The sequence below is a fragment of the Rhinichthys klamathensis genome, unplaced genomic scaffold (assembly GCF_029890125.1).
Source record: "Rhinichthys klamathensis goyatoka isolate OS25496 unplaced genomic scaffold, OSU_Roscu_1.1 h1tg000831l_1, whole genome shotgun sequence".
Taxonomy (NCBI): domain Eukaryota; kingdom Metazoa; phylum Chordata; class Actinopteri; order Cypriniformes; family Leuciscidae; genus Rhinichthys; species Rhinichthys klamathensis.
Genome location: NW_026607213.1, coordinates 20,001 through 45,857, shown reverse-complemented (window position 1 = coordinate 45,857; position 25,857 = coordinate 20,001). Strand labels below are relative to the sequence as shown.

Here is a 25,857-nt window from a genome sequence, read left to right as displayed (position 1 = left end):
ACTACAGTATCAATGCAATGCTACAGTATCAATGCAATACTACAGTATCAATGCAATGCTACAGTATCAATGCAATACTACAGTATCAATGCAATACTACAGTATCAATACAATACTACAGTATCAATACAATACTACAGTATCAATGCAATACTACAGTATCAATACAATACTACAGTATCAATACAATACTACAGTATCAATGCAATATACAGTATCAATACTACAGTATCATGTCAATACTACAGTATCAATACAATACTACAGTATCATGTCAATACTACAGTATCAATGCAATACTACAGTATCAATACAATACTACAGTATCAATTACAATACTACAGTATCAATGCAATGCTACAGTATCAATGCAATACTACAGTATCAATGCAATGCTACAGTATCAATACAATACTACAGTATCAATACAATACTACAGTATCAATGCAATACTACAGTATCAATACAATACTACAGTATCAATACAATACTACAGTATCAATGCAATGCTACAGTATCAATGCAATGCTACAGTATCAATGCAATGCTACAGTATCAATGCAATACTACAGTATCAAAGCAATACTACAGTATCAATACAATACTACAGTATCAATGCAATACTACAGTATCAATGCAATACTACAGTATCAATGCAATACTACAGTATCAATGCAATGCTACAGTATCAATGCAATACTACAGTATCAATGCAATACTACAGTATCAATACAATACTACAGTATCAATGCAATACTACAGTATCAATGCAATACTACAGTATCATGTCAATACTACAGTATCAATACAATACTACAGTATCATGTCAATACTACAGTATCAATGCAATACTACAGTATCAATACAATACTACAGTATCATGTCAATACTACAGTATCAATGCAATACTACAGTATCATGTCAATACTACAGTATCAATGCAATACTACAGTATCAATGCAATACAACAGTATCAATACAATACTACAGTATCAATGCAATACTACAGTATCAATACAATACTACAGTATCATGTCAATACTACAGTATCAATGCAATACTACAGTATCAATACAATACTACAGTATCAATACAATACTACAGTATCAATGCAATACTACAGTATCAATACAATACTACAGTATCAATGCAATACTACAGTATCAATGCAATACTACAGTATCAATACAATACTACAGTATCAATGCAATACTACAGTATCAATACAATACTACAGTATCAATACAATACTACAGTATCAATGCAATACTACAGTATCAATGCAATACTACAGTATCAATGCAATACTACAGTATCAATGCAATACTACAGTATCAATGCAATACTACAGTATCAATGCAATACTACAGTATCAATACAATACTACAGTATCAATGCAATACTACAGTATCAATGCAATACTACAGTATCATGTCAATACTACAGTATCAATACAATACTACACTATCATGTCAATACTACAGTATCAATGCAATACTACAGTATCAATGCAATACTACAGTATCAATACAGAATCAATGCAATACTACAGTATCAATACAATACTACAGTATCAATGCAATACTACAGTATCAATGCAATACTACAGTATCATGTCAATACTACAGTATCGATGCAATACTACAGTATCAATGCAATACAACAGTATCAATGCAATGCTACAGTATCAATGCAATACTACAGTATCAATGCAATACTACAGTATCATGTCAATACTACAGTATCAATGCAATACTACAGTATCAATGCAATACTACAGTATCAATGCAATACTACAGTATCAATACAATACTACAGTATCATGTCAATACTACAGTATCAATGCAATACTACAGTATCGAATACAATACTACAGTATCAATACAATACTACAGTATCAATGCAATACTACAGTATCAATACAATACTACAGTATCAATGCAATACTACAGTATCAATACAATACTACAGTATCAATGCAATACTACAGTATCAATGCAATACTACAGTATCAATACAATACTACAGTATCAATACAATACTACAGTATCAGTGCAATACTACTGTATCAATACAATACTACAGTATCAATGCAATACTACAGTATCAATGCAATACTACAGACAGTATCTCAAGGTAATTCCCGTCTCGAATACTTCTAATACAAATATACAATTTAATACTTTGAGGTAAAGGTTCAACATACTGTTTTGTTTATAAAAGCAGATCTCTCTCTCTCTCTCTCTCTCTCTCTCTCTTCTCTCTCTCTCTCTCTCTCTCTCTCTCTCTCTTCTCTCTCTCTCTCTCTCTCTCTCTCTCTCTCTCTCTCTCTCTCTGAGCGGATGCTGTGAGTGAGTGGGCGGAGTCGGCGTGTGTGAGTGAGAGTGCTGCGGTGCGAGTGAGTCTATTCTTTCTTTCTTTCTTTCATTTTATACGGTCCCTGTTTAGGGTTTTTGGTTTAAAATTGTTTGAAAAGAATACAAAGAAAGTTTAAGGAGTGGGGGGTTTGAGGAACGCTGTTAACCAGCGCTTTGCTGGTCAGAAATGGCGGGTCCAAGTCAAACAAAGTTTGAGCAACTTTCACGCAGGCATGGGATAAAACTCGCACCTGTGATGAACTGCTCTGTGGAGGATTGTAGTTTGGCTGTGGGAAACGCTGTTGGTTTTGATAGCATAATATCGGCCTCTCGAATGAACAGTGCTGTGGTTATCTTCCTTGATACAATTGAGAAAGTAAACAGTGTAGTTCAGAGCGGAGTAGTAATACAGGACACTTTTACTCCAGTAGTACCGCTTGTTCAAACCGGCAAGAAAGATAACATTATCCAATGTACCACCTTTCATTAAAGATGAGCTCTTGATTAATGAATTGTCTAGGCATGGAAAAGTTGTCTCACAAATGAAAAGGATTCCACTAGGGTGTGTAAGTCGCCCTTGCTTAAACATGTTGTGTGTTTTAGACGGCAATTACATATGATCCTAAAGAGTGATTTGGATGAACTGAATGTATCTTTTAAATTCAGAATTGATGGTTTTGATTACATTGTGTTTGTATCGTCTGATACTATGAAGTGTTTTGGCTGTGGGCAAACGGGGCACGTTAGGCGTGCGTGTCCTGAGAGAGCGGATGGTGTAGACGCAGAGCCGGGGCCGAGCGCAGAAGCAGCGCGTGATAACAGTAGCACGATGGTGACTGAGGATTCTGTTAATGAAGATGATGGCAGTAATGCAACGGGGCGAAATACAGATAGCGGGGAGAAAGAAACTGATATAGTGTCTATTGTTATTGCGGGGGGGAACACAGAAAATGTTGAGGAAAAAATTGACACAGTGGCTGAGTCCATTGTAGAGGAGGAAGAGATGGGTAACAGACATTGCTAATGATGAAACACTTTTCAAAGTACCCAATACTAAGAGAAAGAGAAATAGGAAGAGTACGGGAACAACTAAAATGAGCAGACAAACAAAAACAGATTCTGAAAAACTTGATGATACTGAAGGCAGTACGATTGATGACTCTGATGGTGAAGTAGTGGACAGTACAGGACGAAGTCGACGCAGTGATTACAACTTTGACAAAGTAAAGTCATTCCTGCAAAAACCAAAAATGTGAAAAATGTCCAGTTTGAGGATTTTTTTGCTGACCGCAGAATGTTTATTAATTCAAGTAACAATGCTAATGAGAAGTGAAGGAGGCGGACAGTTTACGGTTCAGGAAATATACAGATTAAGGAAACTTGTTTCCAAACTGAAATTAGAAGTACAAACTGAAGATGGCTTCGAAACCACATAATCGCTGTTTTTCTCATGTTTTTGTTTGGTTTATGTCCCCTCATACTATTTATTTTAATGAGTGTTATGAGGGTGAGCTCTCTTAATTTTGAATGGAGCCCGAGATATACATAAAAGAGCAATACTTTTTGAGCTTATCAGACAAAAGAATATTGATGTAATGTTTGTCCAAGAAACACTACAGTGACTGTATTAATGAAATTGACTGGAAAAAAGAATGGGAGGGTGAAGCTTTTCTTTCTCACATGAGCTCTACTAGAGAGGGGTGGCTGTCCTTTTTGCTAAGAATTTCTTACCTATCTCATGTGAGGTTAAACATGTGGTGTCTGGCAGAATAATATTTGTAAGGGCTCAGTTTGAAAAATTCAAGGCTGTTTTTATTAATGTTTATGCTCCAACAAATGGTAACGAAAGAGTACTCTTTCTCAAAAATGTTAATACAATTCTACAGAATTGTAGCTCTGATGAATTTCTGTTTTTGGGTGGGGACTTTAATTGTACAGAGAATTATAGATTAGACCGGAATCATATGGAACCTCATGTTGGTTCAAGTCGTGCTTTAAATGAACTGATTGAGACCCATAGCTTATGTGATATATGGAGGGATCTAAATAATAATGTAAGACAGTACACGTGGGTACATAATAGAGAAAATTTTATTTCTTTAGCCAGATTGGACAGGTTTTATTGTTTTAAGCATCATTTTAACGTTGTGAAAAGTTGTTTTTATTACACCAACTGGTTTTTCTGATCATTGTCTAGTCACATGTAATGTGTTTTATAATAAAATGTGAAGCCAAAGAGTGCATATTGGCATTTTAACACTTCCCTGTTAAATGATGTGCATTTTAGAGATGTTTTTGTCTCTTTTTGGAATGATTTTAAATTAAGAAAACCATGTTTTCAAAATTTACGTCAGTGGTGGGACTATGGCAAGGTTGAAGTGAAAGTACTTTGTCAACAGTATACTTTCAGTGTCTCTCGGGACATAACTAGATCAATGAAAAAACTTGAGTCTGAAAATAATGGAGGCACAAGGGTTAGCAGAGATTACTGGGGAGGGAAGACATATCGAGACACTTAAAACTAAGACATCTCTTCTGTCAGATTTGCTCGGCATTAAAGCAAAGGGGGCTCTGGTCCGATCTCGCTTTCAAAATTTAACGCAAATGGATGCCCCATCTAAGTTTTTCTTTAGTCTTGAAAAAAAAGAACGGCCAGAGTCGCTATATTCACTCCTTACGCTCTGAAAATGGGCAGGAATTGACAAAGACATCTGATATTAGAAAACGAGCTGTACAGTTCTATGACAAATTGTATAGTAGCGAATATAGAAAGGACGAGGAGTTGTCCGTCTTGCTTCTATGAAGGTCTGCCAAATGTCTCGGAGGACCTCAAAGGCAGAGCTGGAGAGGCCTTTGTCGGAAGAGGAGCTTCTGAATGCTCTCAAGGGCATAGAGAGTGGAAAGGCTCCTGGGATGGATGGACTCCAGCTGAGTTTTATAAAGAGTTTTGGGCTGTGCTGGGCGAGGACCCTGCTGGAAGTCCTAAATGAAAGCTTGGCTGATGGCTCTTTACCCTTGAGCTGTAGGAGAGCAGTGATCACATTGCTTCTAAAAAGGGTGATTTGCAGGAGATCAAGAACTGGAGACCTGTGAGTTTGCTTTGTTCTGATCTTAAGGTCCTTTCTAAGACTCTAGCTAATAGACTGAGAAAAGTGATGGGGCAAGTCATTCATTTTGATCAGACGTATTGTGTGCCGGGTAGGTCAATCACAGATAATGTCTGTCTCATACGGGATATTTTAAGTGTTTCGAGTCTTTTAGGGGTAAATTTGGGGGTTATCTCTATTGACCAAGAAAAAGCATTCGATAGAGTTGAGCATCAGTATCTATGGGACACACTAGAAGCTTTTGGTTTTAGTTCTGGATTTGTTGGTATGATAAAAGTGTTGTACCAGGACACTGAGAGTTTGCTGAAGGTCAATGGTGGTTTGAGTGCCCCTTTTAAAGCTAGTAGAGGGATCAGACAAGGTTGTGCACTGTCTGGAATGCTTTACTCCTTAGCTATTGAACCAATGCTGAATAAATTAAGAAACAAGATCAAAGGTTTAACGTTGTATCATGATATACAGCATCAAATTTCAGCATATGCCGATGATGTAATTGTGTTGGTAAATGGGCAACGAGACATTAATCAGCTGGTTTCTGTTGTTGATGATTTTGGAATCATTTCTGCCGCAAAGGTTAATTGGGAGAAGAGTGAAGCACTGGCTGTTGGGAAATGGGAGGAAGGGCTACCAAAACTACCTGGTGGGTTGAGTTGGAAGAAAGAAGGTTTTAAATATCTAGGAGTACATCTTGGGGATTTAAATACCCAACAAAAGAACTGGGAAGGGGTGATTGAAAAAATAGAAGGAAAATTGAAAAAATGGAAATGGATTCACTCACAATTGTCATTTAGAGGAAGAGTTTTAATCATCAACAACTTGGTTGCCTCTACATTGTGGCATAGATTATCTTGTGTAGATCCACCTGCTGGACTGCTGTCCCGATTACAGGTCATTCTAGTGAATTTTTTTTTGGGATTGTTTACACTGGGTTCCTCAAAGTGTGCTCTTTCTTCCGAAAGAAGAGGGAGGACAAGGCTTGGTGCACTTACCAAGCAGACATGCTACCTTTCGTCTGCAGTTTATTCAGAAATTTCTGACTGGTCCTGTTGATCTGGTGTGGAGGAAGATGGCAAAAAACGATTTTACACACAGTAGATGCGCTTGGACTGGATGCTGCGCTGTTTCTAATGGATGCTAAACAACTACGATTGACTGGAGTGCCTCGATTTTATTGTGAACTTTTTAAAGTGTGGGGACTGTTAAATGTTTGCAGACTGGAGGAGACCAATTCTTTGTACTGGTTACTTGAAGAACCTCTAATCAAAGGAGCTCGCATGGATATTGCAAGTGAGAATGTTCTGGGACTTACGCAGATACTGTGTGCTTCTAAAACTGTGGCATTGAAGCATATAGTTAATGTGGCTGGACCTGAGATGAGTGATATAAATGCAGTAGCAATTTTGTTGGGTCAGAGGTCAACGCGCCACACACAAATTTTAGTGGATATGTGGAAAACAAGAATGACAAGTGGAGAATTGAATTTAATAAAGGATTTTAAGAATGGACAAGTGACTCTGGATATAAGAGACCCATTTCCAAAACTTGGGATTACACCAGACTTAAAAGAAATGTCAGGACCTTTGCTGGATCTCAGCGGACTGCAAAATTTAGATCTGAATGAAGTCGAAGGGAAAGTGATGTATAAATGCTTTGTAAAATCTTTTAATAAAGGAACACTAAATGGGAGGGTTGATACAGTGTGGAGGGATAAACTTGGGTTGACAGAGCACAAGAAACCTGTGTGGAGAGTGCTGTACAAACCACCATTGACCAAACGATCTGGTGACTTACAATGGCGAATATTACATGGGGCTGTGGCTGTTAACGCTTTTATTTCAGTCATTAATCCAATTACTGATGATAAATGTGTGTTTTGTGGATCTAGAGAAACTATTTTTCATTGTTATTTGGAGTGTGAAAGACTTCAAACTCTTTTTAATTTGTTGGATTTGTTATGTGGTAAATGTGGGGAAAAGTTTACACCAGATGTTTTTATTTTAGGGGCAGGATACAATCAAAAGCAAAGGGTTAAATGGCAGCTGCTTAACTTTCTGTTTGGACAGGCAAAGCTCGCAATTTATAAAACAAGGAAGAACAGAATAGAAAATAGGAGTGGTCAGGAGATTATAGTCTTATTTAAAGCGTTTATCAAGTCAAGAATTGTTGTGGAGTTTAAGTACTATAAAGCAATGAACGATATAGAAACTTTTAAATTACAGTGGTGTTACAAGTCTATTTTTTGTACGGTTGTGGAGGAGGAGCTATTTTTTGAACTTGTGTGGATTTGAAATTGGTGTAATATTTATTCTTTTGATATCATGATCGAATAAAGTTTGTTATTAAAATCTCTCTCTCTCTCTCTCTCTCTCTCTCTCTCTCTCTCTCTCTCTCTCTCTCTCTCTCTCTCTCTCTCTCTCTCTCTCTCTCTCTCTCTCTCTCTCTCTCTCTCTCTCTCCCCTCTCTCTCTCTCTCTCCCCTCTCTCTTTCTCTCTCTCTCTCTCTCTCTCTCTCTCTCTCTCTCTCTCTCTCTCTCTCTCTCTCTCTCTCTCTCTCTCTCTCTCTCTCTCTCTCTCTCCCTCTCTCCCCTCTCTCTCTCTCTCTCCCCTCTCTCTTTCTCTCTCCCCTCTCTCTTTCTCTCTCCTCTCTCTCCCTCCCTGCTCTCTCTCTCTGTGTGTCAGGTGGTGTCTAAGGCCTGTATCTGGGCGATCGAGCGTATCTGCGCAGCAGCTGGAACGTTCTGGATGGTTTTCTCGTGTTCGTGTCTCTGATTGACATTGTGGTGTCGATGGCGGGCGGAGCCAAGATCCTGGGCGTGCTGCGGGTGCTGCGACTGCTGAGGACATTACGCCCGCTCAGGTCACGACGACAACACACACTTTCTTTAGAGCAGCGCCACACTCACTGACACACACTGACTGCAGGTTCATGACTCTACAGGTGAAGAGGTATAAATCACCAGCCGTTCCCCAGTTGATTAATCACAGTATTACGACAGTTGTTTTGTATCACAATTATTTTGTCAAACGTTATGTTTAACCGTCCTAATGAGGCATTGTATAATTAAATATGCACTGATTGCATACATTTTTTAGAACAGAAATCTGAACACTGGATAGTGATAACAAGATAAGTGAAAGACATTGTTGACATTAGTTAAAGGTTTTTACTAAAGGATTCTCCTTTTATCACTCCATAAATCAGAAATCAAACAGGTTTTATCAGTACACATGTGTGTAAATCAGGTGAATGATATCTGAACTCAGCCCTTCAGAATATAGATATGAATAAAAAACTAATGTTAACTAATGAACCTTATTGTAAAGTGTTACCATGAAAATACCCTGTTATTGGCTGTCGAGTCTGTGCGGTTGGTTGTCCGGGTCTCGGCTGGTTCTGTGTGGTTCTGACTGGTTCTGTGCGGTTCTCTGTGGTTCTGTGTGGTTCTATACGGTTCTATGCAGTTCTTTGTGGTTATGTGTGGTTTTGTGAGTTCTCTGTGGTTATGTGCAGTTCTGTGGGGTTCTGTGCGGTTCTGTGTGGTTCTGTGCGGTTCTGTGCGGTTCTGTGGGGTTCTGTGTGGTTCTGTGCGGTTCTGTGTGGTTCTGTGTGGTTCTGACTGGTTCTGTGTGGTTCTCTATGGTTATGTGCGGTTCTGTGGGGTTCTGTGAGGTTCTCTGTGGTTATGTGCGGTTCTGTGGGTTCTGTGTGGTTCTGTGCGGTTCTGTGGGTTCTGTGAGGTTCTGTGCGGTTCTGTGTGGTTCTATGCAGTTCTGTGTGGTTCTGACTGGTTCTGTGCGGTTCTGTGTGGTTCTGTGCGGTTCTGTGCGGTTCTGTGTGGTTCTATGCAGTTCTGTGTGGTTCTGTGTGGTTCTGACTGGTTCTGTGGGGTTCTCTTTGGTTATGTGCGGTTCTGTGGGGTTCTGTGAGGTTCTCTGTGGTTATGTGCGGTTCTGTGGGGTTATGTGGGGTTCTGTGTGGTTCTGTGTGGTTCTGTGCGGTTCTGTGTGGTTCTATGCAGTTCTGTGTGGTTCTGACTGGTTCTGTGCGGTTCTCTGTGGTTATGTGCGGTTCTGTGGGGTTCTGTGAGGTTCTCTGTGGTTATGTGCGGTTCTGTGGGGTTCTGTGTGGTTCTGTGCGGTTCTGTGGGGTTCTGTGAGGTTCTGTGCGGTTCTGTGTGGTTCCATGCAGTTCTGTGTGGTTCTGACTGGTTCTGTGGGGTTCTGTGCGGTTCTGTGTGGTTCTGTGCGGTTCTGTGTGGTTCTATGCAGTTCTGTGTGGTTCTGACTGGTTCTGTGGGGTTCTCTGTGGTTATGTGCGGTTCTGTGGGGTTCTGTGAGGTTCTCTGTGGTTATGTGCGGTTCTGTGTGGTTCTATGCAGTTCTGTGTGGTTCTGTGCGGTTTTGTGTGGTTCTATGCAGTTCTGTGTGGTTCTGACTGGTTCTGTGCGGTTCTCTGTGGTTATGTGCGGTTCTGTGTGGTTCTATACGGTTCTATGCAGTTCTTTGTGGTTATGTGTGGTTTTGTGAGGTTCTCTGTGGTTATGTGCGGTTCTGTGGGGTTCTGTGCGGTTCTGTGTGGTTCTATGCGGTTCTGTGTGTTTCTGTAAGGTTCTCTGTGGTTATGTGCGGGTCTGTGGGGTTATCTGCTGTTCTGTGGGTTCTGTGCGGTTCTATGTGGTTCTGTGTGGTTATATGTGGTTCTGTGTGGTTCTATACGGTTCTATGCAGTTCTTTGTGGTTTATGTGTGGTTTTGTGAGGTTCTCTGTGGTTATGTGCAGTTCTGTGGGGTTCTGTGCGGTTCTGTGTGGTTCTGTAAGGTTCTCTGTGGTTATGTGCGGGTCTGTGGGGGTTATCTGCTGTTCTCTGTGGTTATGTGCGGTTCTGTGGGGGTTCTGTGCGGTTCTGTGTGGTTCTGTGTGGTTCTGTGTGGTTATGTGCGGTTCTGTGTGGTTATGTGCGGTTCTGTGGGTTCTGTGCGGTTCTATGTGGTTCTGTGTGGTTATGTGCGGTTATGTGTGGTTATGTGCGGTTATGTGCGGTTCTGTGGGGTTCTGTGCGGTTATGTGTGGTTCTCTGTGGTTCTGTGCGGTTCTGTGTTGGTCTGTGGGGTTCTCTGTGGTTCTGTGTGGTTCTGTGTGGTTCTGTGCGGTTATGTGTGGTTATGTGGGGTTCTGTGCGGTTATGTGCGGTTCTGTGGGGTTCTGTGCGGTTATGTGTGGTTCTCTGTGGTTCTGTGTGGTTCTGTGTTGGTCTGTGGGGTTCTGTGTGGTTCTGTGCGGTTCTGTGCGGTTCTGTGCGGTTATGTGTGGTTATGTGGGGTTCTGTGGGGTTCTGTGTGGTTCCATGCAGTTCTGTGTGGTTCTGACTGGTTCTGTGGGGTTCTGTGCGGTTCTGTGTGGTTCTGATGCGGTTCTGTGTGGTTCTATGCAGTTCTGTGTGGTTCTGACTGGTTCTGTGAGGTTCTCTGTGGTTATGTGCGGTTCTGTGTGGTTCTATGCAGTTCTGTGTGGTTCTGTGCGGTTTTTGTGTGGTTCTATGCAGTTCTGTGTGGTTCTGACTGGTTCTGTGCGGTTCTCTGTGGTTATGTGCGGTTCTGTGTGGTTCTATACGGTTCTATGCAGTTCTTTGTGGTTATGTGTGGTTTTGTGAGGTTCTCTGTGGTTATGTGCGGTTCTGTGGGGTTCTGTGCGGTTCTGTGTGGTTCTATGCGGTTCTGTGTGTTTCTGTAAGGTTCTCTGTGGTTATGTGCGGGTCTGTGGGGTTATCTGCTGTTCTGTGGGGTTCTGTGCGGTTCTATGTGGTTCTGTGTGGTTATAATGTGGTTCTGTGTGGTTCTATACGGTTCTATGCAGTTCTTTGTGGTTATGTGTGGTTTTGTGAGGTTCTCTGTGGTTATGTGCAGTTCTGTGGGGTTCTGTGCGGTTCTGTGTGGTTCTGTAAGGTTCTCTGTGGTTATGTGCGGGTCTGTGGGGTTATCTGCTGTTCTCTGTGGTTATGTGCGGTTCTGTGGGGTTCTGTGCCGGTTCTGTGTGGTTCTGTGTGGTTATGTGCGGATCTGTGTGGTTATGTGCGGTTCTGTGGGGTTCTGTGCGGTTCTATGTGGTTCTGTGTGGTTATGTGCGGTTATGTGTGGTTATGTGGGGTTATGTGCGGTTATGTGCGGTTCTGTGGGGTTCTGTGCGGTTATGTGTGGTTCTCTGTGGTTCTGTGCGGTTCTGTGTTGGTCTGTGGGGTTCTCTGTGGTTCTGTGTGGTTCTGTGCGGTTCTGTGCGGTTATGTGTGGTTATGTGGGGTTCTCTGCGGTTATGTGCGGTTCTGTGGGGTTCTGTGCGGTTATGTGTGGTTCTCTGTGGTTCTGTGTGGTTCTGTGTTGGTCTGTGGGGTTCTGTGTGGTTCTGTGCGGTTCTGTGCGGTTCTGTGCGGTTATGTGTGGTTATGTGGGGTTCTGTGCGGTTCTGTGTGGTTCTATGTGGTTCTGTGCGGTTATGTGTGGTTCTGTGTTGTTCTGTGCGGTTCTGTGTGTTTCTGTGTGGTTCTGTGTGGTTATCTGTGGTTCTGTGCGGTTCTGTGTGGTTCTGTGCGGTTATGTGCGGTTATGTGGGGTTCTGTGTTGTTCTGTGCGGTTCCGTGTGTTTTCTGTGTGGTTCTGTGTGGTTCTGTGTGGTTATGTGGGGTTCTGTGCGGTTATGTGTGGTTATGTGGGGTTCTGTGTTGTTCTGTGCGGTTCTTTGTGTTTCTGTGTGGTTCTCTGTGGTTCTGTGTGGTTCTGTGCGGTTCTGTTTGTTTCTGTGCGGTTCTGTGGAGTTCTGTGTGGTTCTCGGTGGTTCTGTGCGGTTCTGTGGTTCTATGCGTTTCTCTGTGGTTCTGTGTGGTTCTGTGCGGTTCTGTTTGTTTCTGTGTGGTTCTCTGCGGTTCTGTGGGGTTCTGTGCGGTTCTGTGGGGTTTTCTGTGGTTTTATGCGTTTCTCTGTGGTTCTATGCGGTTCTGTGCGTTCTCTGTGGTTCTGTGTGGTTCTGTGCGGTTCTTTGCGGTTCTCTGTGGTTCTGTGCGGTTCTCTGTGGTTCTCTGTGGTTCTGTGGGGTTCTGTGTGGTTCTGTGTGGTTCTGTGCGGTTCTGTGCGGTTCTCTGTGGTTCTGTGGGGTTCTGTGTGGTTCTGTGCGGTTCTCTGTGGTTCTGTGGGGTTCTGTGTGGTTCTGTGCGGTTCTGTGCGGTTCTCTGTGGTTCTGTGGGGTTCTGTGTGGTTCTCTGTGGTTCTGTGTGGTTCTGTGCGGTTCTGTGCGGTTCTCCGTCATTCTGTGCGGTTCTCTGCGGTTCTGTGGGGTTCTGACTGGTTCTGTGCGGTTCTCTGTGGTTCTGTGTGGTTCTGTGTGGTTCTGTGCGGTTCTCTGTGGTTCTGTGGGGTTCTGTGTGGTTCTGTGCGGTTCTGTGCGGTTCTCTGTGGTTCTGTGGGGTTCTGTGTGGTTCTGTGCGGTTCTGTGCGGTTCTCCGTCATTCTGTGCGGTTCTCTGTGGTTCTCTGTGGTTCTGTGTGGTTCTGTGTGGTTCTGTGCGGTTCTCTGTGGTTCTCTGTGGTTCTGTGTGGTTCTGTGTGGTTCTGTGCGGTTCTCTGTGGTTCTGTGGGGTTCTGTGTGGTTCTCTGTCATTCTGTGCGGTTCTCTGTGGTTCTGTGTGGTTCTGTGCGGTTCTGTGTGGTTCTCCGTCATTCTGTGCAGTTCTCTGTGGTTCTGTGTGGTTCTGTGGGGTTCTCTGTGGTTCTGTGCGGTTCTGTGCGGTTCTGTGCGGTTCTCTGTGGTTCTGTGTGGTTCTGTGCGGTTCTGTGTGGTTCTCCGTCATTCTGTGCGGTTCTCTGTGGTTCTGTGCGGTTCTGTGTGGTTCTGTGCGGTTCTGTGTGGTTCTGACTGTGTTGTTCATGGTTCCTCAGGGTGATCAGTCGCGCTCCAGGACTGAAGCTGGTGGTGGAGACTCTGATCACGTCGCTGAAGCCCATCGGAAACATCGTCTTGATCTGCTGCGCTTTCTTCATCATCTTCGGCATCCTGGGAGTTCAGGTTAATCTCACTCACACTCAGTCATCGCTGATCTCTCGCCCTGCTCCGCCAGACGCTGATCTCACTCTCTCTCTCTCTCTCTCTCTCTGTGTGTGTGTGTGTGTGTCTCAACAGCTCTTCAAAGGGAAGTTCTTTTACTGTGTGGGTTTGGATGTGAAGAACATCACCAATAAATCCGACTGTCTGTCCGTGAATTACCGCTGGGTTCATCACAAGTACAACTTTGACAACCTGGGGCAGGTGAGGGTCCGATCCGTCTCTTCATGATTCCCAAAGTCTTTCTTTCTCCATAGACATTACTAAATATTCTCCAATATAGAGTTTTGAGCTGAACGTCCATATCTGAACCAGTGTTGCTTTAGTATCATTGAGATACTATTATAGTTATTATCAGTATGTTGAATTCATTTATGTTTTATTTTTCCCTTAGTTTCCATCACTCCACAATAAATCTTTATAAAAATACAATTACAAGTTTAAAATAGTATCTTAACATTTTATGTTAATATTAATATTAATTTTCATACAAAAAATATAAATGGTTTGAGATTGTTGAGAACAACTTGATGACATCATTCATAGTGCATCATGGGAGTGTGTGATTAAAGATAATAATATTTTAAATCCTACGGAGGAAATCCGTGTAATCTTGACTTTCTGCTGCTGATCTGCTGTGTGTGTGTGTGTGTGTGTGTGACTGTTTGTTCGGTGGTTTTCCATTTCAGGCTCTGATGTCACTGTTTGTGTTGGCATCTAAAGACGGATGGGTAAATATCATGTACCATGGGCTGGATGCTGTCGGGATCGACCAACAGGTAATCACACACACACACACACGCACACACACACACACACACACACGCTCACACACACACACACACACGCTGACACACACTCACTCACACAAACACACGCACGCTCACACACACACACACACACACACACACACACACACACACGCTCACACACACGCATGCTCACACTCTCTCTCTCTCACACACACACACACGCACATGCACATGCCCTCAAACACGCACACACACACACACACACACACACACGCACGCACGGATTGTCGTCTCTTGCCAGGCAAAGGGAAAAAAAACTCTAGTGTTCCAGATTCAGCCAAGACAACATTCTCCACACCTCCTCTTCCTCTCCCTCATCCTCTTCATCCTCTCCCTATTCCTCTTTCTCATCTTCACCCTCCTCTTCTTCCTCTTCCTCCTCTTCCTCATCCTCCTCTCCCTCTCCCTCTTCCTCATCAGTTTTGGCTCTGAACTGACTTGTTGGTTTTGTCACATCATTAGAAATTAGTGTGAACAATATTGAGTCGTTGTGTGTGTGCGTGTGTGTGTGTGTGAGAGCGTGTGTGTGAGCATGTGTGTGTGAGCATGTGTGTGTTTGTAAATGCTGCTCATTTACAGAAAGAGTGATTTATTCGACAAATTGGTTTAAGCTATTGAGAAGTTGGTTCAGAGAATGAGATAATGATATAATAATGATAATAATGATATTTTAATATTCGCTCGCCCGATCAGGATTCAGATGATTCTCTTGTGCGTCTCTGTTCAGCCCGTCAAAAACAACAGCCCCTGGATGCTGCTGTACTTCATCTCGTTCCTGCTGATCGTCAGCTTCTTCGTGCTGAACATGTTTGTGGGAGTGGTGGTGGAGAACTTCCACAAGTGCCGTCAGCATCAGGAGGTGGAGGAGTTCCAGCGGCGGCAGGAGAAGCGGCAGCAGCGGCTCGACAGGAGGAGGCGCAGTAAGAGCTCATACACCCATCACTCTATCACTCCATCACTCCATCACTCTATCACTCTATGAATGAATGAATGAATCAAGTCTATACATACATACATACATCCATCAGTCTATCCATCCATCCATCAGTCTATCCATCCATCCATCAGTCTATCCATCCATCCATTAGTCCATCCATCCATCCATCAGTCTATCCATCCATCCATCAGTCTATCCATCCATCCATCCATCAGTCTATCCATCCATCCATCCATCAGTCTATCCATCCATCCATCAGTCCATCCATCCATCCATCAGTCTATCCATCCATCCATCAGTCTATCCATCCATCCATCAGTCTATCCATCCATCCATCAGTCTATCCATCCATCAGTCTATCATCATCCATCCATCCATCAGTCCATCCATCCATCCATCCATCCATCCATCCATCCATCCATCAGTCCATCCATCCATCCATCAGTCCATCCATCCATCAGTCTATCCATCCATCAGTCCATCCATCCATCAGTCTATCCATCCATCAGTCCATCCATTCATCCATCCATCCATCAGTCTATACATCCATCATCCATCAATCAGTCTAAACATCCATCCATCCATCCATCCATCCATCCATCAGTCTATACATCCATCCATCCATCCATCCATCCATCCATCCATCAGTCTATAAATCCATCCATCCATCAGTCTATACATCCATCCATCCATCCATCAGTCTATACATCCATCAGTCCATCCATCTATCCATCCATCAGTCCATCCATCCATCCATCCATCCATCCATCCATCCATCCATCCATCCATCAGTCCATCCATCCATCAGTCCATCCATCCATCAGTCCATCCATCCATCCATCAGTCTATCATCATCCATCCATCAGTCCATCCATTCATCCATCCATCCATCCATCAGTCTATACATCCATCATCCATCAATCAGTCTATACATCCATCCATCCATCCATCCATCCATCAGTCTATACATCCATCCATCCATCAGTCTATACATCCATCCATCCATCAGTCTATACATCCATCCATCCATCCATCAGTCTATACATCCATCCATCCATCAGTCCATCCATCAGTCCATCCATCTATCCATCCATCAGTTCATCCATCCATCCGTCCATCCATCCATCAGTCCATCCATCCATCCATCCATCCATCAGCCTATACATCCATCCATCCATCAGTCCATCCACCCATCATCCATCAGTCCATCCATCTATCATCCATCAGTCCATCCATCCATCCATCCATCAGTCCATCCATCTATCCATCCATCTATCCATCCATCAGTCCATCCACCCATCATCCATCAGTCCATCCATCCATCATCCATCAGTCCATCCATCCATCCATCCATCAGTCCATCCATCAGTCCATCCATCTATCCATCCATCAGTCCATCCACCCATCATCCATCAGTCCATCCATCCATCATCCATCAGTCCATCCATCCATCCATCCATCAGTCCATCCATCTATCCATCCATCAGTCCATCCATCCATCAGTCCATCCATCCATCCATCAGTCCATCAGTCCATCCATCCATCCATCCATCCATCAGTCCATCCATCCATCCATCAGTCCATCCATCCATCCATCAGTCCATACATCCATCCATCCATCAGTCCATCCATCCATCCATCCATCAGTCCATCCATCTATCCATCCATCAGTCCATCCATCCATCCATCAGTCCATCCATCTATCCATCCATCAGTCCATCCATCCGTCATCCATCAGTCCATCCATCCATCTATCCATCAGTCCATCCATCTATCCATCCATCAGTCCATCCATCCATCCATCAGTCCATCCATCCATCATCCATCAGTCCATCCATCCATCCATCCATCCATCCATCCATCAGTCCATCCATCCATCAGTCCATCCATCTATCCATCCATCAGTCCATCCATCCATCAGTCCATCCATCCATCAGTCTATCGATCCATCCATCCATCAGTCCATCCATCCATCCATCAGTCCATCCATCCATCCATCCATCAGTCCATCCATCTATCCATCCATCCATCAGTCCATCCATCCATCCATCCATCAGTCCATCCATCCATCATCCATCAGTCCATCCATCCATCCATCAGTCCATACATCCATCCATCCATCAGTCTATACATCCATCCATCCATCCATCCATCAGTCCATCCATCCATCAGTCCATCCATCAGTCTATACATCCATCCATCCATCCAGCAGTCCATCCATCCATCAGTCCATCCATCCATCCATCCATCCATCAGTCTATCATCATCCATCCATCAGTCCATCCATTCATCCATCCATCCATCAGTCTATACATCCATCATCCATCAATCAGTCTATACATCCATCCATCCATCCATCCATCCATCCATCAGTCTATACATCCATCCATCCATCAGTCTATACATCCATCCATCAGTCTATCCATCTATTCATCCATCAGTCCATCCATCCATCCATCCATCAGTCCATCCATCCATCAATCCATCCATCCATCAGTCTATCCATCCATCAGTCCATCCATCCATCAGTCCATCCATCCATCCATCAGTCTATCATCATCCATCCATCAGTCCATCCATTCATCCATCCATCCATCAGTCTATACATCCATCATCCATCAATCAGTCTATACATCCATCCATCCATCCATCCATCCATCAGTTTATACATCCATCCATCCATCCATCAGTCTATACATCCATCCATCCATCCATCAGTCTATACATCCATCCATCCATCCATCCATCAGTCTATACATCCATCCATCCATCCATCAGTCCATCCATCAGTCCATCCATCTATCCATCCATCCATCCGTCCATCCATCCATCAGTCAATCCATCTATCCATCAGTCCATCCATCCATCCATCCATCAGTCTATACATCCATCCATCCATCAGACCATCCATCCGTCCATCCATCAGTCCATCCATCAGTCCATCCATCCGTCATCCATCAGTCCATCCATCAGTCCATCCATCTATCCATCCATCAGTCCATCCATCCATCATCCATCCATCCATCCATCAGTCCATCCATCTATCCATCCATCAGTCCATCCATCCATCATCCATCAGTCCATCCATCCATCAGTCCATCCATCCATCCATCCATCCATCCATCCATCCATCCATCAGTCCATCCATCAGTCCATCCATCCATCAGTCCATCCATCCATCAGTCCATCCATCCATCCATCAGTCCATCCATCCATCCATCCATCCATCAGTCCATACATCCATTCATCCATCAGTCCATCCATCTATCCATCCATCAGTCCATCCATCCATCCATCCATCCATCCATCAGTCCATCCATCTATCCATCCATCAGTCCATCCATCCATCCATCAGTCCATCCATCTGTCATCCATCGGTCCATCCATCCATCCATCCATCAGTCCATCCATCTATCCATCCATCAGTCCATCCATCCATCCATCCATCAGTCCATCCATCCATCAGTCCATCCATCTATCCATCCATCAGTCCATCCATCCATCAGTCCATCCATCCATCAGTCCATCAGTCTATCCATCCATCCATCAGTCCATCCATCCATCCATCAGTCCATCCATCCATCCATCCATCAGTCCATCCATCCATCCATCAGTCCATCCATCCATCAGTCCATCCATCCATCAGTCCATCCATGCATCCATCCATCAGTCCATCCATCCATCCATCAGTCCATCCATCCATCCATCCATCCATCAGTCCATCCATTCATCCATCAGTCCATCCATCCATCCATCCATCCATCAGTCCATACATCCATCCATCCATCCATCAGTCTATACATCCATCCATCCATCCATTAGTCCATCCATCCATCAGTCCATCCATCAGTCTATACATCCATCCATCCATCCATCAGTCCATCCATCCATCAGTCCATCCATCCATCCATCCATCCATCCATCAGTCTATACATCCATCCATCAGTCTATACATCCATCCATCCATCCATCAGTCTATACATCCATCAGTCCATCCATCCATCCATCCATCAGTCTATACATCCATCCATCCATCCATCCATCAGTCTATACATCCATCCATCCATCCATCCATCAGTCTATACATCCTTCAGTCCACCCATCCATCCATCCATCCATCCATCCATCCATCAGTCTATACATCCATCCATCAGTCTATACATCCATCCATCCATCCATCCATCCATCAGTCTATACATCCATCCATCCATCCATCCATCAGTCTATACATCCATCCATCCATCAGTCTATACATCCATCCATCCATCCATCAGTCTATACATCCATCCATCCATCAGTCTATACATCCATCCATCCATCAGTCTATACATCCATCCATCCATCAATCCATCAGTCTATACATCAAAAAAACGGAATATCTTAGTATATTTATACTGTATATTACAACTTTTTCATAAAGAATCTTGATTTTATATATTGCAATTCTGATTTTTTTTGCAGAATATTTCTTGCAATTGCAAGTTTATTTTCATAATTCTGACTTATAAATTGCAATTGCGAGAAAAAAGTCAGATTTGCAAGATTATATCACAATTTTAAAGCATAAAGTCAGATTTGCGAGATATGATGATATTAATAACAATAAACTTTGTGTGTGTGCAGAGGCCCAGCGTCTGCCGTATTACGCCTCGTACGGCCGCGTTCGTCTGATGATTCACTCGTTCTGCACCAGTCATTATCTGGACCTCTTCATCACCCTCATCATCTGCATCAATGTGGTCACCATGAGCCTGGAGCACTACAGCCAACCACAGGTGAGCAGCACCGTCACATGACCCACTGCAGCCAATCAGCTGTTTGGTCCGAACCAGAGTTTGAGGCCTTGTCCTCACTAATACGTTTTCATTTCAAAACGCATTTTTTTCTCTCCGTTTTGGCCTTCCGTTCACACTGAGACGGCGTTATATTAATGAAAACGCTCTCCAGAGTGGATACATTTGAAAACACAGTTTCGCGTTGTGGTGTGGACTGTCAAAACGCAGGTATTTAAAAGCGATGATGTAAGTTTAGTCATGTGACGCATAATGTGCCAATAGATATTCGTGTTTATAGCGGTATTGTGCCTGTTATGTGCGGTTCACTTTCACACTGTTGCTGAAATATGTAAGTTCACACACTCTTCATATCACAGTCCTGCACAGATGACAGAAGATTCACTCGCATCTGCTGTCCTGCGGTGAAACATGAGAACAGTTTTAGCGTTTTAGACCGAACATATAATGATGAGTGAGAGCGACCTGGACCATCCGTGAATGAGGAGATATTCCGCTAAATAAAATGATCCTGCGCGATAACTTTATTATTTATGTTTCCGTCTGTATCATCTCAGAGCTTCTGTGAGGGTTTACGCATGCGCAGTAAAGGGGAAGTTAGTGTTTTCAGGCGTTTTCCAAAAGTTTCTCATCCACACCGAGACACCTGAAAACGCTAGTGTGGACGGAGAGCGCTTTTAAACGAAAAGCCTGAATCATCAGTGTGAGGACTAGTAGCATCTGTTTTCCACTGTAACGAGGTATTGACTTCAGGAACAAGAACACATGTGGGCGGGGCTTGATTGTGTCCGTGGGGAGTTGATTGGATGGTTGTGGTTTGCTATTGGCTGATCTCATGTGAGTGACAGGTTATAGCCCCGCCCTCATCATCAGAGAAGAGAAGAGACGCTGCGAGAGGAACTGATTCTCATTCATAATGTGCTTCCATAAATCATTTACAACAAACAGCAATATTTTAAGGATGCACCATTATGAAAATTTTGGCCAGTACCGATAACCGATAATTCTTTATATTTGATAACCGATATACTAGCCGATAAATCTAAGTCCAAATTTGAATGTAATTTTTGAGAGCCTGATTACAAAAGCCACGTCCCAAACACACAATTATGATGTTCTCGTTATGATGTTAGGTAACCGATAATGACAGACTTGTGTTGCACTGAACTGTATTTTCCTTTTTAAAGTGATTCCAATCATATTTCAAGCAATTCAAAACCATCATGTTGAACAGTGCGCATCTGAAGCGTCTCATAATCCATTATATATCGGCTTTAATATATCGGCCAAATTTTCATATCTGGCCGATAACAATAACATTAAAAATGAACATATATCGTCTGATACCGATACGGTGGCTGATATATCGTGCATCACTACAATATTCCATTACAAAAAACAAGATTTGTCAATTTTGGTTTCACGGTGACTTTTCAGAGATGCTGTAAGAGGGAAAGTTCTTGAATCCTTCAGAGTGTTTCTCTCAGTGAGGATGCGTGTGTGTGTCGGTCTCGTGAGATTCTCCTGTCTGGTTTCCCTCAGTCGCTGGACCTGACGCTTCAGTACTGCAACTACTTCTTCAGCTCCACGTTTGTGGTGGAGGCGACGCTGAAGCTCGTGGCGTTCGGCATCAGGCGCTTCTTCAAAGACAGGTAACGCCACGCTCCACACACACACAGGTAACGCCACGCTCCACACACACACACAGGTAACGCCACGCTCCACACACACACAGGTAACGCCACGCTCCACACACACACACACAGGTAACGCCACGCTCCACACACACACACACAGGTAACGCCACGCTCCACACACACACACACACAGGTAACCCCACGCTCCACACACACACACAGGTAACGCCACGCTCCACACACACACACAGGTAACGCCACGCTCCACACACACACAGGTAACGCCACGCTCCACACACACACACACAGGTAACGCCACGCTCCACACACACACACACAGGTAACGCCACGCTCCACACACACACAGGTAACGCCACGCTCCACACACACACACACACAGGTAACCCCACGCTCCACACACACACACAGGTAACGCCACGCTCCACACACACACACACACAGGTAACCCCACGCTCCACACACACACACAGGTAACGCCACGCTCCACACACACACACAGGTAACGCCACGCTCCACACACACACAGGTAACGCCACGCTCCACACACACACACAGGTAACGCCACGCTCCACACACACACACAGGTAACGCCACGCTCCACACACACACAGGTAACGCCACGCTCCACACACACACAGGTAACGCTACGCTCCACACACACACAGGTAACGCCACGCTCCACACACACACAGGTAACGCCACGCTCCACACACACACACACAGGTAACGCCACGCTCCACACACACACAGGTAACGCCACGCTCCACACACACACAGGTAACGCCACGCTCCACACACACACACACAGGTAACGCCACGCTCCACACACACACAGGTAACGCCACGCTCCACACACACACAGGTAACGCCACGCTCCACACACACACAGGTAACGCTACGCTCCACACACACACAGGTAACGCCACGCTCCACACACACACAGGTAACGCCACGCTCCACACACACACACACAGGTAACGCCACGCTCCACACACACACACACAGGTAACGCCACGCTCCACACACACACAGGTAACGCTACGCTCCACACACACACAGGTAACGCCACGCTCCACACACACACAGGTAACGCCACGCTCCACACACACACAGGTAACGCTACGCTCCACACACACACAGGTAACGCTACGCTCCACACACACACAGGTAACGCCACGCTCCACACACACACAGGTAACGCCACGCTCCACACACACACAGGTAACGCTACGCTCCACACACACACAGGTAACGCCACGCTCCACACACACAGGTAACGCCACGCTCCACACACACACAGGTAACGCCACGCTCCACACACACACAGGTAACGCCACGCTCCACACACACAGGTAACGCCACGCTCCACACACACACAGGTAACGCCACGCTCCACACACACACAGGTAACGCTACGCTCCACACACACACAGGTAACGCCACGCTCCACACACACAGGTAACGCCACGCTCCACACACACACAGGTAACGCCACGCTCCACACACACACACACAGGTAACGCTACGCTCCACACACACACAGGTAACGCCACGCTCCACACACACACACACACAGGTAACGCCACGCTCCACACACACAGGTAACGCCACGCTCCACACACACACAGGTAACGCCACGCTCCACACACACACACACACAGGTAACGCCACGCTCCACACACACAGGTAACGCCACGCTCCACACACACAGGTAACGCCACGCTCCACACACACAGGTAACGCCACGCTCCACACACACAGGTAACGCCACGCTCCACACACACACACACAGGTAACGCCACGCTCCACACACACACAGGTAACGCCACGCTCCACACACACACAGGTAACGCCACGCTCCACACACACACACAGGTAACGCCACGCTCCACACACACACAGGTAACGCCACGCTCCACACACACACAGGTAACGCCACGCTCCACACACACACACACACAGGTAACGCCACGCTCCACACACACAGGTAACGCCACGCTCCACACACACAGGTAACGCCACGCTCCACACACACAGGTAACGCCACGCTCCACACACACAGGTAACGCCACGCTCCACACACACACACACAGGTAACGCCACGCTCCACACACACACAGGTAACGCCACGCTCCACACACACACAGGTAACGCCACGCTCCACACACACACACAGGTAACGCCACGCTCCACACACACACAGGTAACGCCACGCTCCACACACACACAGGTAACGCCACGCTCCACACACACACAGGTAACGCCACGCTCCACACACACACACAGGTAACGCTACGCTCCACACACACACAGGTAACGCTACGCTCCACACACACACAGGTAACGCCACGCTCCACACACACACAGGTAACGCCACGCTCCACACACACACAGGTAACGCTACGCTCCACACACACACAGGTAACGCCACGCTCCACACACACAGGTAACGCCACGCTCCACACACACACAGGTAACGCCACGCTCCACACACACACAGGTAACGCCACGCTCCACACACACACAGGTAACGCCACGCTCCACACACACACACACACAGGTAACGCCACGCTCCACACACACACACACACACACAGGTAACGCCACGCTCCACACACACACACACACAGGTAACGCCACGCTCCACACACACACACACACACACAGGTAACGCCACGCTCCACACACACACAGGTAACGCCACGCTCCACACACACACAGGTAACGCTACGCTCCACACACACACAGGTAACGCCACGCTCCACACACACACACACACAGGTAACGCCACGCTCCACACACACAGGTAACGCCACGCTCCACACACACACAGGTAACGCCACGCTCCACACACACACACACACAGGTAACGCCACGCTCCACACACACACACAGGTAACGCCACGCTCCACACACACACAGGTAACGCCACGCTCCACACACACACACACAGGTAACGCCACGCTCCACACACACACAGGTAACGCTACGCTCCACACACACACAGGTAACGCTACGCTCCACACACACACAGGTAACGCCACGCTCCACACACACACAGGTAACGCCACGCTCCACACACACACAGGTAACGCTACGCTCCACACACACACAGGTAACGCCACGCTCCACACACACAGGTAACGCCACGCTCCACACACACACAGGTAACGCCACGCTCCACACACACACAGGTAACGCCACGCTCCACACACACACAGGTAACGCCACGCTCCACACACACACACACACAGGTAACGCCACGCTCCACACACACACACACACACACAGGTAACGCCACGCTCCACACACACACACACACAAGTAACGCCACGCTCCACACACACACACACACACACAGGTAACGCCACGCTCCACACACACACAGGTAACGCCACGCTCCACACACACACAGGTAACGCCACGCTCCACACACACACAGGTAACGCCACGCTCCACACACACACACACACAGGTAACGCCACGCTCCACACACACACACAGGTAACGCCACGCTCCACACACACACACACACAGGTAACGCCACGCTCCACACACACACACACACAGGTAACGCCACGCTCCACACACACACAGGTAACGCCACGCTCCACACACACACACACACACACACACACACAGGTAACGCCACGCTCCACACACACACACACACACACACACACACACAGGTAACGCCACGCTCCACACACACACACAGGTAACGCCACGCTCCACACACACACACACACAGGTAACGCCACGCTCCACACACACACACACACAGGTAACGCCACGCTCCACACACACACACACACAGGTAACGCCACGCTCCACACACACAGGTAACGCCACGCTCCACACACACACACAGGTAACGCCACGCTCCACACACACACACACACAGGTAACGCCACGCTCCACACACACAGGTAACGCCACGCTCCACACACACACACACACACACACAGGTAACGCCACGCTCCACACACACACACACACAGGTAACGCCACGCTCCACACACACACAGGTAACGCCACGCTCCACACACACACACACACACACAGGTAACGCCACGCTCCACACACACACAGGTAACGCCACGCTCCACA

General features: G+C 45.7%; 1 protein-coding gene across 1 annotated transcript in view; it reads left to right on the top strand.

The window, feature by feature from the left end:
• The first annotated feature begins 3,186 nt into the window (after window positions 1–3,186).
• Window positions 3,187–25,857, top strand: part of LOC130078208 (voltage-dependent T-type calcium channel subunit alpha-1I-like) — a 36,461-nt gene continuing 13,790 nt past the window's right edge. Inside the window, exons 1-8 of the mRNA XM_056243733.1 lie at window positions 3,187–3,364; window positions 8,155–8,320; window positions 13,385–13,511; window positions 13,626–13,751; window positions 14,237–14,326; window positions 15,087–15,279; window positions 19,920–20,071; window positions 21,632–21,741. Of these exons, the coding sequence (XP_056099708.1) occupies window positions 3,187–3,364; window positions 8,155–8,320; window positions 13,385–13,511; window positions 13,626–13,751; window positions 14,237–14,326; window positions 15,087–15,279; window positions 19,920–20,071; window positions 21,632–21,741 (1,142 nt within the window). The remainder of the gene's footprint in view (window positions 3,365–8,154; window positions 8,321–13,384; window positions 13,512–13,625; window positions 13,752–14,236; window positions 14,327–15,086; window positions 15,280–19,919; window positions 20,072–21,631; window positions 21,742–25,857) is intronic.